Source organism: Filicampus tigris, chromosome 5 (genome assembly GCF_054856515.1).
Source record: "Filicampus tigris isolate MCC_2025a chromosome 5, RoL_Ftig_1.0, whole genome shotgun sequence".
NCBI lineage: Eukaryota > Metazoa > Chordata > Actinopteri > Syngnathiformes > Syngnathidae > Filicampus > Filicampus tigris.
This window is the reverse complement of record NC_141221.1, coordinates 2,215,359-2,234,784: the sequence shown is the minus strand read 5'-3', so window position 1 is coordinate 2,234,784 and position 19,426 is coordinate 2,215,359. Positions and strand designations below refer to the sequence as shown.

Genomic DNA, 19,426 nt, shown 5'->3' with positions numbered 1-19,426 from the left:
GTAATCACAGTAGAATCACAGCATTACAGCACCTGATTTTTCATGTTGCGCTTGTCCATTTTATTTCCAAAAGAAAATTAGGCTAACCAGTCAAAAGTGCCCTGAAGGCTTTGGTTGTAACTTTTGAGAGTCTCCACTCCACACACACTGCAGGAGGCTGAATTTCTCCTCCATCATTATCTGGAATGGATTATGCGCCAGGGCGGCACGGTGGACGACTGGTTGGCACGTCCGCCTCACACTGCAGTGGTTTTGGGTTCGAATCCGGCCCCGGCCGTCCTGCGTGGAGTTTGCATTTTCTCCCCGTGCCTACGTGGCTTTTCTACGGTTTTTCTCCCACGTTCCAAAAACATGCACGATTGGACACTAAATGGTCCCCAAGTATGCTTGTGGCCCTGAATGCTTGTTTGTCTCTGTGTGCCCTGCGATCGGCTGGCAACCGACTCAGGGTGTCCCCACGCCCGCTGCCCGAAGACGGCTGGGATTGGGTTCCAGCACGCCCGCGACCCTTATGAGGAGAAGCACTTTGGACGATGCAAGATTATGTGCCATTAAGTGACCTTTCACTGGCGCACACAGGGCATAATCCTGCCATATATTGCAGCGCGTGAAATTATAAGAGTATGGGAGTAACACTGCGGTCCACTCGCACCCTGTTGCCGGGGTGACCGTGACTGTTGCCTAGCAGCCGTTCCCCAAACAAAAGGCTGGTGGGTAGCAGATTGTGTTTAGCGGGTTTTATCCAAATTTGAGGGTGTTGAATGCCTTGATGAAAAAGGAGCGAAGCGCAGTGAAGGCCCAGCAGGTGACCTCGCGATTGTCAGTGGCTCAGCCCAACAGTTACTGTCCATTTTTAAACAAGGACACACACACACACACACACACACACTGACAAAGATTGCCTGGCCAGGAGAGCTGAGCTCATCTATAGCAACAATTTTGAAGACATACAAAACACGCCCAAGTCTTGCCTTCATCTGCTCACCTGTGCAAGTAGTGAGTCAGTTTGTGGGGAGGGGTGTTCATTGTCCTTCTTACTGTTTGCGGGACTTTTTATCGTTGGCTTTGTTTTTCACAGCAGTCACTTTAGGATGGATGCATGAATTGGCAACAAGGCCTCTTTAGTAGTCTTTTGCTTTCATTTCACAGTTTTGGTCTTGATTGTTTGTATTTTTATTTACAGGTACGTTTATTACGTACAGACTTAGGAATGGTTCACAGGTACATTTCACTGCATTTATACATAGACCGAGCAGCTACATCCTTATGACTACTTGGCCGATATAATGATATCCAAAACAGGAGCTATAGCCAATATTCTGCTTGTACAAATATTTTCAGTATTTTTTTTCCTTCCCCAGAGAAGTAGTCATTAAACAATATGTGTATTATTATGTCGTAATCGTTGCAGTAGAACTACACTGTATCATAATGAGAACCGCCCTCATGTTCTCGACTCCCACAAACAAATCAAATGCTATGATTAAGATCCTGTTTTCGCCTCTCAACGGTATTTTGGGGAGGGCGGGCCAACATTGAAATTGTGTCTCATTTGGGAAAAAAAAAAAAAAAAAAAAATCAAGCAAGCAACAATCAAGAACTGATCCGTGTGCCTCTGCACAGGGCGACTTCTGCCCGAGAGCCACAACTCCAATGCTGTTTTGGACAAGCAAGCGAGCAGCTACTGTACGCTATGTACAAATGTCAGGCTGAACATCACTGCCATCATCTGGCCGATCCATGCACATCAATCTGCAAATATTTTGGAACAGATCAAAGGGTTGAGGCCTGAGTCGTACGTTTTGCCTCTGTCAGGTCTTTTGAGCCATTGCTTGCTTTTATTTGACTTTGGTGAACAACTAATAACACAATCACATTTTTTAATGAATATACTGTTTCGGTGTTATTGGTGTCATGGATACACCATGAGGTTAGAAATTTTTGATAACTTGGCACATTGAAAAAGGTTTCCTGCTTTTACTCATTTAAATGTGTACGAACCAGAAAAAAAAAAAAAAAAAAAAAAAAAAAATCACATTACGTAGAATGACTTAAAAAAAGGAAACAGTTTGAAGCAGAAAGTATCATAGCGATGTTTGCCTCTCCTGTTTTGTCCCAATGCACCATTCAGACTCAACGGCTAATGCCTCGCTGGCTGCAAGGTTCTGAAAAATCTGTCCTTATTATTAGTGGAGTGGGATGATAAGCAGAAAGAAGCTTTTTGTGGATCACGACCAGGCTTCGGAGCCGCTCTCGTTCTCGCTTACTTGTGTTACTTTCCATAATGACTGTGAAAAACGAATGAATAACTATTCAATATCTTACAAACACATAATTGCCTCTGCTGTCCCGGGTTTTTTGTTTTGTTTTTTTATGTATATAGCATGTTCTTACTGACAAACTTGTTTTGAAAATCGGACTTCATGGAAAATAGTGACAAGCAAGAAATTTAGTACAGGTACAAATAGTCCAAGTTATAGCTAAAGAAGCGTTTTGGTGACAATAAATGCTTGTCAAGCTGATCAAAGTGAAGGAAAATGCAAATTTGGTCCAGATTGTTTGCCAAAATGAAAATAACTCAATTTAGTAAGAAACAGAGTCAGTCCCTCCAGAATTTTGCAGGCATTTTTTATGATTGTCCAACATGCCTGATTTCGCGGGCAATTTTCCTAAAAGCTGCAATAAAGATTACGATAAAAGTTGCAATTTGCTTTGCTCGAAACCTAATTTGTTTACGATAAAGCAAACGTTTTCAGCAAAGTTGAAGTGGATTTTTACAAAAGATGTTTGAAAAAGCAACAGATAATATCAGTCTGTACTGTGATATAACTAAAGGTGGGCAATACATCACATTTTTAAAAACTATTTGTGAATGTTGTTAGGAGCGTGTGAAAACGTGTAATAGTACATTTACAATCATTTTAGTGTGATTTTCAGTGGACAGAAGTGACAAAATGGCCGCCCCCCTAAGATTAATTTAGCTATATTCCATCAATGCAATATCCATCAGAATGCCTTGCTTCATCTAGTGGGCCTGCATAGAACATCTTCTTGAAAAAAAAAAAAGTTTGGGTGGACTTCCTCTTTGATCGAGGCGCAGGCACAAAGATTTGGCGCTCCGCGGATGTGTGTGGTTGCACGTCACTGGATTTGATTGGTACATATGACACCAGTGTGGGACATTCCCTCAGAAAATCATTTAGTAGAAATCAATTCATTCAACGAATTATATTCATTTAAAAAAAGAAGAAAATTCCACCCATGTGAACAGTTAGACTGTAAAAAAAAAAAAAAAATAGGGCCCTATACATGTTTATTCATTAACACCTGTATGTAAATTCTACACTCTCAGGGTTCATTTTAATTTGGTATTATTGCTTTACGTCCATATAGAAGGAGGGTCAAACATTTGTTGGAGAATTGTAGTTTACTTTAGTAGACTATGCCTTGTGACTTTTTTTATCATTTATTTATTTATTTATTTTTATCTTGCACTCAACAAATACTACATATTTTTTTTTTTTAAAAAAAAGCTAAAACTAATACTAAAAGTAACTAAGCTAAAAAGTAACAAATCTCCTCTGAAATCTAATTCAAGCTAACAAAAACAAAAGTCCAACCGAAGCAAAAATGAACTAAATCCAAAACGATTATAACCCTGATTGTGACATGCAGCAGCATGCTGGCCACGAGGAATTTTAGGAAAATGTGGGGGGTTTTTTCCCCTCTTATTTACGGGCCGGCGGCCGCACCGCCTCTATCCCCGGGTGTCAAAGAATATTTCCGGGCCGAATTTTGGTCCTGCTACGTTCCTGGTGACGCGGTAATGTTTCCCCATTTCCATTCAGGTCGCTTCCTGTCATCCTTGAACTGCTCCCGTTCCCCTCTGTACGCGTGCCTTTATGCAGCCCGTGAACTAGACATGGCGGAGCAAGGACCCAGCTGGCAGCAATCATCATCTGATGCAGTCTCAACTCAAGTCAGTCCCGAACACCGCCGCGTCGCCGCAGCCACTTACACAATCAGTGAGTCAGTCAATCGAAATCAGCAAATGTTCTTGCACTTTTTTTTTTTTGCCGGGAGCCAAACTGATTGACTGTTGCAAACACAAGTGTACTCCTTTTTCACTGTGGTGCAGAAACAACGGCTTGGATCTAAATGTTTCCAAGACCAAAGAAATTGTCGTTTATTTCCATCGCAGCCACTACGCCACACCCTCACTCACAATTCATAATGAAACAATTGTCATCTTTTGAGTTTGCTTTTTGACTTTATTTTCGCGTTTTTCCTGGCGTTGGTGCGTCTGTCTCTCATTAAGTTATTGAGTCCACCTGTGCTTGTCATCTGGGTCCCGTGTGTTAGCCAACCAGCTCCCTCCTACGCTCCGTGTCTTGTCCAAGTGTTCCTCGTTGTATCGTCAACTTCTGCATCGTCGGCATTTAGTTTCCTGATTTCTCTCAGTCCTTGGTAGTTTGTTCTTGTTTGTCAATGTCTGCTGTCTGTTATTAAGTCAAGTTTGTTTAGTTTCCTTTTGAGCCTTGTTGTTTTGGAATTATTCCAGTGCTTTGTTGGCCCTTTTTGGGGTTTTTTTTTTTTTCAATTCAATACTTGAGACAGCACTTGATTTTTGCCTCCTGCTTCCGGGTCCTCCTCCACGCATATCATACGGAGCCCCTAAGGTGACATGGAAGTAAAAAAAAAAAAAAAAAAACATTGCGTTCACTCACAAAAATTGCGAGACAACGCAGAGTTTTTTGCAAGGGAATGCATTTTTTTAAAATGCGTGTTTATGTACTTCCAGGTCAGTTTAGCAGCTAGCCTAGCCTAGCCTCTAATGCGCGGCCGTTTGAGAGACGACAGTACGTCAGAGACGGAGAAACCGTGCTTATTATCGAAAACTGATTTTAAGTCATTGTATTACAAGCCAATTTCAAAGCAATTCCATTAAACCCACCCACGGCTGAAAACGCTCCCTTTGTTGCTTTTGTTTACCCGGAAAATGACCCGGAAGTAGTACATAAACACGCATTTTAAAAAATGCGTTCCCTCGCAAAAATTTTTTGCAAGGGAACGCAAAGTTGTTTTTTTTTTTTTTACTTCCATGTCACCTTAGGGGCTCCGTAATATCATGATATCAACAATTGAAAAAAGTTTACCCATCTCGGCCCTGTAATTGACCAACCCTACCCCACATTTCAACTGAAGACCGAATACACTTTCTCAAAATGCCAGCAGCGTATTTCCTTCCCCCAAAAGCTTTGCAAAGCTCAGGTTCGCCAATCTATCCTCACTGCCTTCTGTAAATGTTTTCCTTGAATTCGTCCTCACGTTTAATATCATCACCCAGTTTGGATCACTTACTCTCGGCAATCGAAACATGCTCGCTAAAGTGACAGGTCAAGAGCAGCACTCACTTACCGGTAATCGCATTTACAATAACAGAGTCATAAGAAAGGCACCCGAATACTGACACCTCTCACTATGTCCTGTTACCACCTGGGCGTAGATCTCTCCGTCTGAGAACAAAGAGGCAACCTTTCCCCCCGCCTCAATTCGCCTCCAAAATGGCTGACGCCTGCTACTGATTCTGGTCTTAAATACGTTGTTGTCCTATTGTTTTACTTGTTGTTGCTTTTCATTCCATCGATTTATCTATTTCTTCTTTTTGATTGTCTGTTATGACGAATCATGCGTGATTAGCCATTGGCTACATTCTGGCATATTTACCGGAAACTGTTGAACTAATATGCACTGTCCCTGTAGACTTTTTTATAAGAAATAAAATACAAATACAAATTGTTCACGTGTTGCTGGGCCTCTCTGTCTGCAAATGAAAATTCTTAACGGATAAATAAAGTCATTTGATTTGATTGATTTCAAACCATCTGTATTTTTCTTTCCGAGTTCCTGCGCCAGTATTTTTGCCTGATGGCCCACCTTGTTCGCCTTCTCTCTTGCCTGTAAAAATTCGACACGCGTGGACCACATGTTGCAGCCCTACGCGGACTCGAGGCGGCGGGGGATTAGTGAAGTAAGACTACGTTCAAATCTTGCTAGTGCAGCGTTTCCTAACCTGGGTTCAATTGAAGCCCAGGGATTCGGTGAGTCAATCTCAGGGCTTCAACGGAGGTCAAGACACACACACACACACACACACTGTGTCTGCTTGTGATTTTGTTCTCTTCCGAACAACAACGCTCTCCTAAAAACTGTTATATTTGAGTAAATCTCAATATTCGAGGATTGTGCTCAGTGAGTGAAATATTCAGGCCCACCCTGATTTTTCCAGGCCCACCCATTAGCCACGTTCTGGCTCCGCCCCTGATCATAGCTCAGCTTCAGAAAACGGGTCAGCCGTGATTGGACGTCGTGAGCAGTTGTGATGTCATTTTCAGTTGACAGAAGTGACAAAATGGCCGCCCCCTGAGATGGCTAAAAGCGGCTAATATGATTAGTATGAAATATTGATACAATATTCATATTTCATATTAATCATATTGTCTTGTTTCAACTAGTGGGCCTGCATAAAACATATTCTTGAAAAAAAAAAGTTATGTTTGGGTTTGGGTTGACTTCCACTCTAAGTAAAGAGTGCGAGTACTTTTGCCACCTACGGTTCTTGGCATCAAATTGAACGGGCTGGCACGGTCTGTTCAGTGTTACATTTGATCAGCAATGTCCCCTGCCGACATGTCTCCAAGCGGTTGCATGCGCGCAGGGCAGCAGGAAGACTTAACTTCAAATGAAAAGGACCACGACACAAACACGTGGCCAGTGCGTCTCCTGTTGTGAGGATAATATCGGGATACGCCGGAGCAGACTGGAATCGATTTGTCAATAAGCCCTCTAACGTCAGCAAAGGCCGGGCCGCTTTCGGCGGGAACTGCGCTCCGGTTTTTGTGCAAATGAAACAACGTGTCCACACAGCTCACAAAAACGTGCAAGACATCACTTCCCGTCTCCTCCTTATCAGACAACCCTCAGTGGCTTGTGCAAACATGTTTGAGTCTAATGAATGATTACAACTCAAACAGCGGAGCTACATCCCGCATTCATTCAAGCAGCAGGGTGATCTTCTGGGCACGTGTGCCATGTTACCTTAAAGCGGAAGTCAACGCAAACATTTTTTTTTTCAAGAACATGTTCTATGCAGGGCGGCACGGTGGTCGACTGGTTAGCACGTCCGCCTCACAGTTCAGAGGTCGTGGTTTCGATCCCGGCTCCGGCCTCCCTGTGTGGAGTTTGCATGTTCTCCCCGTGCCTGCGTGGGTTTTCTCCGGGCACTCCGGTTTCCTCCCACATTCCAAAAACATGCATGGTAAGTTGATTGGATACTCTAAATTGGCCCTAGGTGTGATTGTGAGTGCGGATGTTTGTCTCTATGTGCCCTGCGATTGGCTGGCAAACAGTTCAGGGTGTCCCCCGCCTACTGCCCAAAGACAGCTGGGATAGGCTCCAGCACGCCCCGCGACCCTTGTGAGGAGAAGCGGTACAGATAATGGATGGATGGATGTTCTATGCAAGCCCGCTAGTTGAAACAGGGCATTCTGATAAATATTGCGTTTGGGGAATAAGCGTTAATCCACTGGTTTTTAAGCCATCTCCGGGGGCGGCCATTTTGTCTTGTGTCGACTGAAAATGACATCGCGACCGCTCACAACGACCAATCACGGCTCAGATTCGGAAAACAGGTCAGCCGTGATTGGTCGTTGTGAGGAGTTGTGATGTCATTTTCAGTCGACAGAAGACAAAATGGCCGCCCCCAGAGATGGCTAAAAGCGAGTGGATTCATTTACATTCCACAAACGCAAAATGAATCAGAATGCCCTGTTTCAACTAGTCGGCCTGCTGGGATCATATTCTTGAAATAAATGTTTGGGTTGACTTCCGCTATAACCTTTGTCTGTATCACGGCTGACTTTATCTTACTGTCTCTGTGTTTTGTTTTGGTCCAGTTTTTTTTTGTCATGGCAACAGCAAACAACTTATGCGACCCTATAATTTTTGACCCAATCATTTTTTTTAAATGTTTTTTTTTTTTTTTTACAGTAATACACCATTCATTATAAACCTTGTCAGACGATACAACATGGCAGCTGTTGACCATACGCAGCAACGCCAAGCAACAGAATTGCTTCGATTCTTCTCACTTGTCATGCCTGCATGTTGAACATAATTATTCAAGCAAAGCCCAAATAAGACAAATTGGCATAAACTAAGCCAGGTTGTTCCCTTGGCAACTTGGGTCAACGAGCTCTAAAGAAAGAGACAACCATTGCGGAAACACTCTAAACATTAACAAACAATCAATCAGACTATTCATAAAGAACTTTTCATTTAATGAAATGCGAGTCAAAGTGCATTACCGGTACATGACGTTAAATCAAGCCCTCACCACCACCTGTGCATACACACACACACACACACACACACACACAAGTTAAAAACAACATATGTAACTGCCACTGAATATGCAATGTCATTCTATTGCTGACCATGGGAACAGTACTTCAAAAATTATTTTTGTCCAAATAAATGGAGAGATGGTCGTCTGCTTGATGACTACTATATCGAGCTACGACATCTCTCCTTGCATTCAGAGGGTACATTAAATTTCCCTTGCTGTTATATAACCTACATATAAGCGGGCCGCACCATATTGGAAAAACATGCCATATGTGATTTGGGTGTTGAAAATTGCGGTAGCAATATTATTGCAATATTTAACACGTACCTAAAGAAATGACATTTTTCTTATTTATTACATTTTTAGGAACTTAGGAAATTAGGTCGGCTGACGGGAATCCATGTTTGGCGGGTGGGGGATTTGATGGCAACATTTAAACATTGGCTAACGGGCCGTAGAATTCAACGTCATGTTACGACAACATGATGTTAAAGCATCGTACAAAAAGTGCCTTGAGATGACTTTATAACTCGTTGTGATTTGGTGTTTCATAAATTGAACGTAATTTACCTGAATTGAACCGAACGGTGTTTTCTGGTCCACAGTCTCTTCAATCAGAGCTGTGTCGTGATTAAAGGCAGAACAGTACCCCCTTTTGACAGGCAATAGAAGCACAAAACACACTACACAAAGTCCAACATTAACAAATGCAAGTGCCAAGGACATATTTATATGTCCTGACATATATATATATATATATCTTTGGGATTGAATGAAATAATCAAGCGATATTGATTTAACTCATTCACTGCCAACGGGATCTTGGTCTTTTCACAGTACAGCCATTCACCCCCAGGAACTTATTTATATATTTTTAAATATTTTCTCAAACATGAGGGCAAAAGAGGGTCTGAAAATGCCTGGCACTGAATGAGTTAAAAACGCAGTTTCATCGATTTTCCGACCCCCCCAAAAAAAGTATCATTTCTTCCTCATTTCATGAAGAAAAGGCACGTTTTGTTTAAGCTAAATTGCAACCTATGGACGTCACAGGTGAAGGTCACCATTCGGAAATGACATTTGAAAGGGACAGAGTGTGCCTCGGCTCGGTGAGCATGAGGCTGCATCGATCAGTGTGAGAAGTGTGTGAGAGGCGCGCGCGCACGCTCCACGCTGGTTCTCCACCCGCACAACCGCCTCCTCTGCCTCCTTCGGACTTGATGCTCCGCACTCGGCCACGAACACAAGGTAGGGACTGGCATGATCACAATTTGGACTCACAGCGCATCGATTGAGTGAGTATGTTTTTCTTTCGAGAGCAAGTCATAGCTAGAAAGTACTTCTTTTACAGGTTTTTTTTTTCCCACCACGGCTTTCCATTTATTTACATCTCTGTGTGTTTTCCTTTTTCTCGCACATCACTTCATCCTACAACTAAATCATTTGATGTACGGCGGTAAACGCTCATTCATTCTCGTATGTCAGAGCTGTTTAATTAGTCACCTCAAAATAAACATTTTAAGAAACTAAGTGATACAATAATTTCAAACAAGTGCAAAAAATACACTACATGTGGTTGGTAATAAAAAAGTATATATTATATAAGATAAACAATATCAGATTTATGCCACCAAAAAGCCCAAACATAAACACATTAACAGCACTGGTAATGTTACTATATATATATGGTTTGGATCCTTACAGAATTCCCAATACTGAGTGGAGCTACAAACCGGACCTTGTTCCTCCTTTGTGTGCGTCGGGTATTTTCGCGTACCTTGTGTGTAGCGTGAGTGCCTACACTTTGGAGCAATTTAAACATTATACATTGTTAGCCTCTCATGTGCAATTTACAAACAGGTAGGTGCAGAACCTGCAGATGAACATTGACGGACTAAGGTACGTGCTTGTGTGTCCGCCGTCCACTTAAGCTACACAAACGAACGCACTTCTTTCCTTTTTAACAGTTTATGTGATCGTTGACCATTCCTTCTCTCCTTTTACCTCACTCGCTGAGTGCATGCAAGTATGTGACTAAAAGAGAGAAAGTAAAAGGATTCTAAACTTTATTTTTAACCTACCAAAATATGAACATGTACGGAGCATACTCCCGCCCAAGTTTATGGCGAAATGTTTTCATCTTACAGCCGATAACCAAGCCATCCAACTTGGAAGGAAACCTATAAAAACTCCGTCCGTTGTTAAATTGTCTGCCTTGGCGATCGCGGGTGGCATTGCTGTTCGCCGTGTTTAGATATATCGGCCCTCTAAATCAAGCGAGAAAAACAGCGAGTTCGTCTTGCGTGGAACAACAGCAGCGAGACGCGCCTTGCACGCCGATTCGACTTTTTCCTCGTCAGTGAAATGGGCGTCCACAAGAGGGCAGTCTATGCCTGTGAGAACAATACTGCGGGGAGCGCACGTGAGAAAGAGCACTCGACAGCCTGTGGTCATGGCAGCTCCTTGCTGTTGCGGAAGAGAACGCGGTCTTTCTTTTTAAAAGAACCCAACGCAACGCATCAGTCGGTACTTGGCCCGAGTCTCAAGACGACCACTTGGGCCAGTGACGTCACGCACGCAAATAAAATGAATGGACACATGGCTTTAATGTGGCCGATGTAGTGTACACAATTGAAAATGCAGAAAGCATGATTGTGATAGCTCCAGTGTATTTCTCGCAGAGGCAATGATGCTGCAATGTTGCCATATTCGCTATCTTGGGAGAGCAGAGCAGAGCACTTAACGAGAGTCCAATCAGACCCCTCCACTGCTCACAGCAGAAGGAGACACATTTGCACAGTAACGAGAGCTTGCTGTGATGTATTCTCCATATATGGCCCGTGATTATCTGTCCTTGTCATTTGAACTCAGTCACATCTCCACAACGGATAACATCGACTCACATCACTTCTGCAGCTGTATTAGAGGTAAGATCTTAAGCCCAAGCCCGAGTCCGAGCCCGACTCAAATTTCGGGCCGGGTCGGGCCTAAAATGTCAATCATTACGTTCGGGTCGGGCCGGGCTTCTCTCTCGCGGACTTTTTTTTTTTTTTTTAGATAAATATATGTTGATAAAAAAATATACTAAAACGATGTGTGGATACTAAACTAAGGAAATTAAGTCGCCTCATCACAACGCGTTTAACAGTAACTCTTGCAATGACAATTTAAAGAACTCCTTCCAGTCTTTGTCTCTCTGCCTCTCTCTCTTTCTCTCTCTTAAAGCTCCGCGCTAGATTCTTGCGGACATACTGCTGCTGTGGTTTATGGCCCAATTTTCAACCCGTCAAAATGACGGGCGGCCGTAAATTTTCCCGTCGACAAAAATCCGTTAGTGATGGAAAATTGTCGGTTACTGCAACCTCTGCAGACCCAGAGATAAGATATAAGATATAAATGTTGATGCAGTCTTGTTTAACTTACATTTCGTTACAAAAGACAGGCTTTCATTTGTTATCATAAATCACCCCTCCTCCTCCCGAGTCCTCACAAATAAAATGTGAAATTTTGGGTTTGCTTCGGGTTCGGGCCTGCAAAGTTAATTGGTCGGGCTCGGGCTGGATCTTTTTAGGCCCGATCTTACCTCTAAACTGTATGCATAGAGAACACATTTACAGAATGACCTGTGCTTGTACATTAGTAATCGTGAGCTGACCCCCAGGGTGACATTCTGCCCATTGGGATGGAGGAGCCCGGGTTCACATCGCCGTCACCTGTGAGCCATCGGTCGAACGACACGGGCGGGATCTTGGAGGCGGCGCTCCAGAATGTCTCCTCGGAGCGCAAACCTCAGTTTGAGGGCGTGGAGCTGCTGCAGTCCTTCAAGCTGCTCGTTATTCCCTGCTACACTCTGGTGGCCCTGGTGGGGATCACTGGCAACTACCTGCTCCTGTACGTCATCTGCTGCACTCGCAAGATGCACAACGTCACCAACTTCTTCATCGGGAATCTGGCCTTCTCCGACATGCTCATGTGCGCCACGTGCATCCCCTTCACGCTGGCCTATGCCCTCAACCCACACGGGTGGGTGTTTGGCCGCTTCATGTGCTACTTGGTCTATCTCATCCAGCCGGTGACTGTGTACGTGTCAGTTTTCACCCTCACGGCCATCGGGGTAGATAGGTGAGTCGCACGGAGAAGAGGTATTTCTGGTTTACATGCATGCATCCATCCTCACATGAGAAAATGTGCAGTGAAGCTGAGAGACTCGGCTTGGAGATATCGAATCATCTTGTATTAGACAAGAAAATAATGGGATAATTTCACACAAAATGAATGTTATTACCCGCCAAAGGGAATTGATCAAAATTGCAGCGGCAGATTTTAGCTGTGAAAAAAATGTTTTGAGGGCTGCAATCAAATACACATCTTAACGTGTTGGATGTAGAGAAAATAACATGGACAAAAATATGGAGCAATGTTTGCCTTTGGTCTAAAGTAGTTCCCAATTATCGGCGTACTACTGACTAGTGAACTGTGGAATTGTGGAACTTTCACCTCGTTCGAACTGGTTTGTATGATGAGTCACTGGACGCTGTTTGCGACACCTCAATTAATCCCTTGTCTTCAACTATGTCGATCGGTCTGCAGTTCATTGCTATTCGCTTTGCAAGAACATTCGTCAGCCTGTCCGTCGCACACTTGCTCAAACACGGGCTGTTCTCGGGTTTAGCTTGGCGAAGATCTTTGCAATGGCTCGCTACATTAGCATCTTTGCTGCTATCATTAGCTGGGGCTTTAGGCTAGCTTCACGCCGCAGCTCTTCATGCTCAATTCGGATTTAAAAAAAAAAGGAAAAAAAAAAGTTTTTTTTGTAAGCGTTCATATTACATTATGAATGCGACCTCGGTCTTGTCTGTTGTATGAAGACATGCGTCGCCAAAGTAACCCACGTGCGCAGAAGAGACAAAGTCACTCATGACGTATTGTTTACGGAAGTAAATGTGGTCCAGTGTGTCGGGGCATTTCTACAGTGAAGCGATTAAGTAGGAGGTAGAAATAAATACAGTATTTGGGGGAAATTATGAGACGAGGCTTTTCTATCTCATTTCATGGCGACATTACTAAAGTTGATGCCACGTCATAACCGTGCGTAAAAAATGGATCGATCTGAACCGTGGCTGGATTACTAATATCACTATAAATGACCACGTTATGCTTCATGTTTCAAGTGGAATTAAATTAAAGTCAAATATAAAGTCAATACTGTTACTCAAGACATTACAGATTCGATCCCCCTTCTGCCAACACTTTCCCTGCGCCCGCATTTTGGGTTCCGGATGACATACATATCAGATATATGCGACCTGGCCGTATCCGATTTAGGACCAAATATGAAAGCGACCCAGGTCGGATTTGAAAAAAAAAAAAATCGCATTTGAGCCGTTCAGACGGTCATTAAAAAAAAAATCAGCAACATCATCATCAACAGTGCCATCAGATTGTTTTTTAAATTTAGCATTCATCGGACCAACAACTCTCACATGCTCCTCCATTTTCACCTCTTCTCTCTGTTCCTGAACTTGCCCTCTCGGCTACAATAGGAGCCTTTCAGGTTATGCCAAACACAATGACAGCCAATCAGTGTCCACTTCAGCGTGTGACACTGACCATTGTTTTGTTTACACCCCCAACAACCGGAAGCATAAGCCCCACACAAAAAAAATAGATCTCATCATCATCATACAGAAACAGTAAAGTTAGAAATTAAAAATTAGATTAATGCAATTAAAAAAATAGCACTTTAACTGTGACTGTATGTATGTATTAGTTTATTTTATTATTCTGTTTTATTTTAATCTATCACGGGAGATAGGGACCAAACCCGCCCACAGATACAAAAAAAAAATGATGAAATGTAGCACCCAAAATGTTTATACTTGTCTATATAAATATTTTAACGGAGAAACATACCAAAAAGATGATCCCAAAACAGTTGAATGTAATTAACAACTCATCTTGGACTACCCTTACAAATAAATGGTTTACAGATTTGAATGATTAAAATTAAATACAAATAAAACGCACCCACCATGCATGTACATGCAGCAACGCCTCACTTGTAACTTCTTCTGCCTCCAATTCTACAAACTGAAGTCCTCCTCAAAATACAATACTTGTCTCAATCAAGAGTCATTTCAACATAGTTCCTTTACAGCAGGGGTGCCCACACTTTTTCAGCCTAGAGCTACTACGACATAACCGAGTCAAAATGATTTACCACCTACTAAAAAAGCAAAACACATTATTTCTAAACATATTGAGAATTATTTTTATATGTACCGTATATGCTGGTGTACCTTGCATGACTGCATCAACCTATATAGCACAATACAACAACAACAAAACGTTTTGTAATTACCTTACTCTGATGACTTGCACTGAATGTAATCAGCCAGGGACGCATAGTCCGGACAGGAGCTGCTGATAGGCAACATCAAGCAGATTCGCAGCAACAACAATCCGCCCATTCGACGTGTATAAAACAAGTCAACTTTTGTGCACACTATGCTAATGCTAACAATATTGCTGTCTTGGTAAAGTTCAAGAACGGAAAAAAAAAAAAGCCGCCGAGTGAACAGGACGCTGTTTGACTGTGTGTGACGTGAATTAGCGCAATGATGATTAGCTGCCGCCAGGCGAAAAGGCAGAAAGTTGACTTGTTTTATACGCGCCGAATGGAGTGAATGGGCGGATTTCCGGTGCTTCACTCTACGTCCCACCGCACCAAACGCACCATTCGCACCGCCTCGCACGAAACCGGGACCGCCCGCGCGAACTACATTGACTTCCAATTCAAACGCGCCGCCAGAAACGCTGCCAACGCAGTTGCTGTGAAGTGTGAACGTGAGGACGGATGATAGGCTGGCGATCGACCGGTCGATCGCGATCACCGTAATGGGCACCCCTGCTTTACAGCAACATCCCACAAGACGGTATCAAAGTCCTGTTTAAAGGAAAAATCCCACTTTAGAGCTACTTTATAGTTGAAAAAAAAGAAGGGCTATTTTTCTATTAGCCAGTGCTTTTGCAGCTTGTGGCATTTCAAGGGGAACACAAAAAACAGACAACAAATCAGAGTTTTAGCAAATAACAGATGATAGGCTAAAAATCCCCACACATTTAGCGGACAGTGAATAGGCGGTGTAAGACTGTATTCCGTTCTATTTTGTGTTGAGTCAGCCGAGGCTTCTTCTCTTCTTACCCCTGACAGGTACTATGCCACAGTGCACCCTCTGAAGAAGCGCATCTCAATCCTGGCATGTACCTACTTGCTGTGCGCTATCTGGCTGCTGTCGTGTACGCTGGTGGCTCCCGCGGTGGCACACACCTACCATGTGGAGTTCCAAAATGAGGGCTTCACCATCTGCGAGGAATTCTGGATGGGGCAGGAAGGGGAGCGTCTGGCCTACGCGTACGGCACTCTCTTCATCACCTACGTGCTGCCTCTGTCCGCCCTCAGCATCTCTTACCTGTGCATCTCCGTCAAACTGAGGAACTGCGTCGTCCCAGGCTACCACACTCAGAGCCAGGCCGAGGCCCAGCGCCTGCGCAAACGCAAGACCTTCCGCCTGGTGAGCCTGGTGGTGGCCGCTTTTGGCATTTGCTGGATGCCCATCAGCGTGTTTAACGTGTTGCGTGACATCGACATCCATCTGATTGATAAGCGCTACTTCCTGCTCATTCAGTTGCTCTGTCACGTGTGTGCCATGAGTTCATCTTGCTGTAACCCGTTCCTCTACGCTTGGCTCCATGACCGCTTTCGTGCCGAGCTGCGCAAAATGGTGGTCTGCCGCCGGCGTATCGGCATCGTTGCCAACAATGGCGCCACCGCCAGCGTCGTGCTGTGAAGGACGCTTCGGAAAGAATGCAAGTAATGGAAGTAAGACGAGTCACTGTAGGGAAGGAAATGGGTTCAATTTTGGGGGGTCAAGGGACCAGTCACATCGTCGCTGTTCTGTGAAAAACGTTTGTTTTCAATGTTCACTTGAATGTGATGTCTGTAACGCAGAAACAACAGTCACGTACAAATAAGAAAAATGATAAAAATGGACACAAGTGTTTTTGGCAGGACAGCGACGACATGCAACCTCCAATTAGGGTTGTTCCGATGCGATCACACGGAAGATAAAGGTAACTGTTTATTGCTTTGCTCTAATGGGTACTCGTCCTCAAAGACACAAAATGCTTCCATGTCATATTTAATGCCACACATAGCATTTTTGTACGTTATTTTTGCAACGTGACGGTCTCATTAAGAGGTGGATTAGGTCACTGAAGGCCGAGGTCTCGAACTCACTGCCCGCTACTCGGGGCTGGGTAATTAATCAAATTTTAATCGGGATTTCCGTTTGGGCTTCTCACGATCATAAAAAGATTATATATGAAGAAACACAATCAATGTGCCAAATGGCAATTTCAAGTTCCTACATTGCGAAAGCACCCTGAATGCACCGTGCCGCCTGCGCATCAAGCGTGTGACAAATGTTATTCTGACCTCCATGAACATGGGTTAAGTTTAAATTTAAATGGGAAGTCCACCCAAACATGTTTTTTTTTTCAAGAATATGTTCTATGCAGGCCAACGAGTTGAAACAAGGCTTTCTGATAAATATTGCGTTTGTGGAATAAGAGTTAATCCACCAGTTTTTAGCCATCTTTGGGGGCGGCCATTTTGTCACTTCTGTCGACTGAAAATGACATCACAACTGCTCAGGGCTCAGCTAACGACCAATCACGACTCACCTGTTTTTCTGAAGCCGAGCCTCGTCCCTCCGTCCTCCGTCCTTGAATATTTTAGGCTAACCACAACAAAGAGATCGGAACATACTCCAGTCCCAAAGGCTTGACACTGGCTCCCAATTAACTGTAGAATAGATTTTAAAATTTTGCTATTGGTCTATAAATCACTGAATGGTTTGGGTCTTGAATACATGAATGAAATGGCGATTGAATATAAAGCCTGTTGGGCTCTGAGATTTGCAGACTTGGGTCAATTAGTGCAACTGCGAGTTCAAGGTAAACATGGTGAAGGTGCATTTAGCTGTTACGCTGCACCCAAATGGAATATTTTTTTTCTTTTATATATTTTAGAGCCCCACTTTTATTTCTTTATTTTTAAATGTTTTTAAAGTGTTCTGCTAATGTGCTTGAATGTTGTCAACGTACATTCTAGTGGTTTTGTTGGCTGCTTTTGTTTTCTCTGCTTCGCAATTTGCATGTTGTTAACTGTTGTGTTTGTAAATGCTTGTCGGTGTTGTCTTTGCTCGTGTGGAGCACTTGTGTATAAAACGTGCTATGCAGTATAAATAAAACTGCCTTGCCTTGGCCTCGCCTTAGGGACAACTAGAGGGACGGACGAAAACCCACTCCCGTCCTTGCTTAGTTCATACTTTTTAAAAGACTTCTCGTCCTCCGTCTGCCCGTCCACAAAATGGGCGTACGTTTTGCGGCCCGTTTATCACTGGTACCCTTCCGCCGTCCATTTGCCTTTTTGTCAAGCCGAACCAAATAGTAATCGCCTGTAGGCTGGTCCGCCAAGATGTGCGTGCAATGTCGGTCGGGCTCCTTTGACTTCAAAATCCGTATGAAATACAGCCCAGCTATGCCATTGCGACAGAAGTTAATGCCGGCAGTTACACAGCTCACGTGGACAAATTCTCCTCACAGCCCCTCCCCTCCCCCCCATGCACACACTCGCTATTCAAAAGCTTCAAACTTTAGTCCGTAAAGGGAAGTCAACGCAAACATTTTTTTTTTCCCCCAAGAATATCTTCTATGCAAGTCCACTAGTTGAAACAGGGCATTCTGATAAATATGGCGTTTGTGGAATAAGTGTTAATCCACTCGTTTTTAGCCATGTCTGGGGGCGGCCATTTTGTCTACCGTCGACTGAAAATGACATCACAACTGCTCACAACGATCAATCACGGCTCAGATTCGGAAAACAGGTCAGCCAAATAGTCCACAAACGCAAAATTAATCCGAATGCCATGTTGCTGGGAAGATATTCTTGAAAAAAAATGTTTGGGTTGACTTCCGCTTTAATGAATTGCATTTTAGAAGGAATCCTATTTTAATAGCTTTTTTCCCCCCAGCAGAGTTCGATTTTATAGTTGAAAGGCCCCAGACAAGCTTACACACACCTGTGCACATGCAACCTTGCTCTTGTAACAAATTGCTTACTGCTACTTCCAGTGTCTTACAGAAATCGCTCCCGTAATTGCTTCTGCATGAGAGCCCTCACTCAGCCTTCGAGGCTCCTTATATAAGATCGATTACACTCAAAAATGTCACAGGTCACTCAAAATCAAATCATTGTTTTGACTGAGATAATCACCTCTTTTTGGTGGAAGTGGGCATGGGCATTTCTTTTTTTTCGTATAGCTTTTTTTTTGTTGTATCCCCTCAAAAACGGGATAATGCATCAAGGGGCTACCCCCAAGAATTGAATTAAAATCTGATATTTAATGCGAATTTACCGTGAATACCAAGCAAGGAACAATCACTACATTTCACAAGTGCAAACATGACCAATTGTGCTGTGTGCCAAAGCATGCTTGGCCTGCTTTAGACAAATCGAAACCACACCTTTCGCACCTCAGTCGCTGCCAAGAAGGCTGATTGGTTATCTTTTGAGTTTTTGACCGGTCTGTCGGGTGAAACTTGCCAAAATGACTTTGTGAGATTACAGACTTGTTTTGTTGTAACCAAAAAAAAAAAACAAAAAAAAAACTTCCCGAATGGAATTCAGGTCACGCGGTATGTTGCTGTTAGCTTTCATTTTTGTCATATCGCTATGATGATCACGTATATTTGTGAGATCTCCACTACTAAGCTCCGGTTTCATGATGTAAATAATTTCATTAACTGTTGTACACTACACCAGGACCCTCGCAATTAAAATATAAAAAGGCATATGGAGAATTTATTCTTTCAGAAAAACTAAACGTGTTTATAGTGCGTGTGTGTGTGTGTGTGTGTGTAATGACAAGCATTTCGATGCAAGTGTATTCCATG

The 19,426-nt window shown here is 43.2% G+C and overlaps 1 protein-coding gene across 2 annotated transcripts; it reads left to right on the top strand.

The window, feature by feature from the left end:
• The first annotated feature begins 9,529 nt into the window (after positions 1 to 9,529).
• prlhr2a (prolactin releasing hormone receptor 2a) lies at positions 9,530 to 19,417 on the top strand. 2 transcript variants are annotated; one of them, XM_086032210.1, is made up of 3 exons: positions 9,530 to 9,702; positions 12,069 to 12,529; positions 15,621 to 19,417. In XM_086032210.1, exons 2-3 carry the CDS (start codon positions 12,090 to 12,092, stop codon positions 16,255 to 16,257), a joined length of 1,077 nt encoding a protein of 358 aa, XP_085888336.1. In that variant the 5' UTR covers positions 9,530 to 9,702; positions 12,069 to 12,089; the 3' UTR covers positions 16,258 to 19,417. The 2 variants fall into 2 exon arrangements, with proteins under 2 accessions (XP_085888336.1, XP_085888337.1); XM_086032211.1 differs by having other exon boundaries at positions 9,647 to 9,655.
• The last annotated feature ends 9 nt before the right edge of the window (positions 19,418 to 19,426 follow it).

Coding starts and splice junctions, on each gene's coding strand:
- prlhr2a (XM_086032210.1), top strand. CDS start 12,090: ATGGAGGAGCCCGGGTTCACATCGCCGTCACCTGTGAGCCATCGGTCG. Junction 12,530..15,620: donor ACGGCCATCGGGGTAGATAG/GTGAGTCGCACG, acceptor TACCCCTGACAG/GTACTATGCCACAGTGCACC.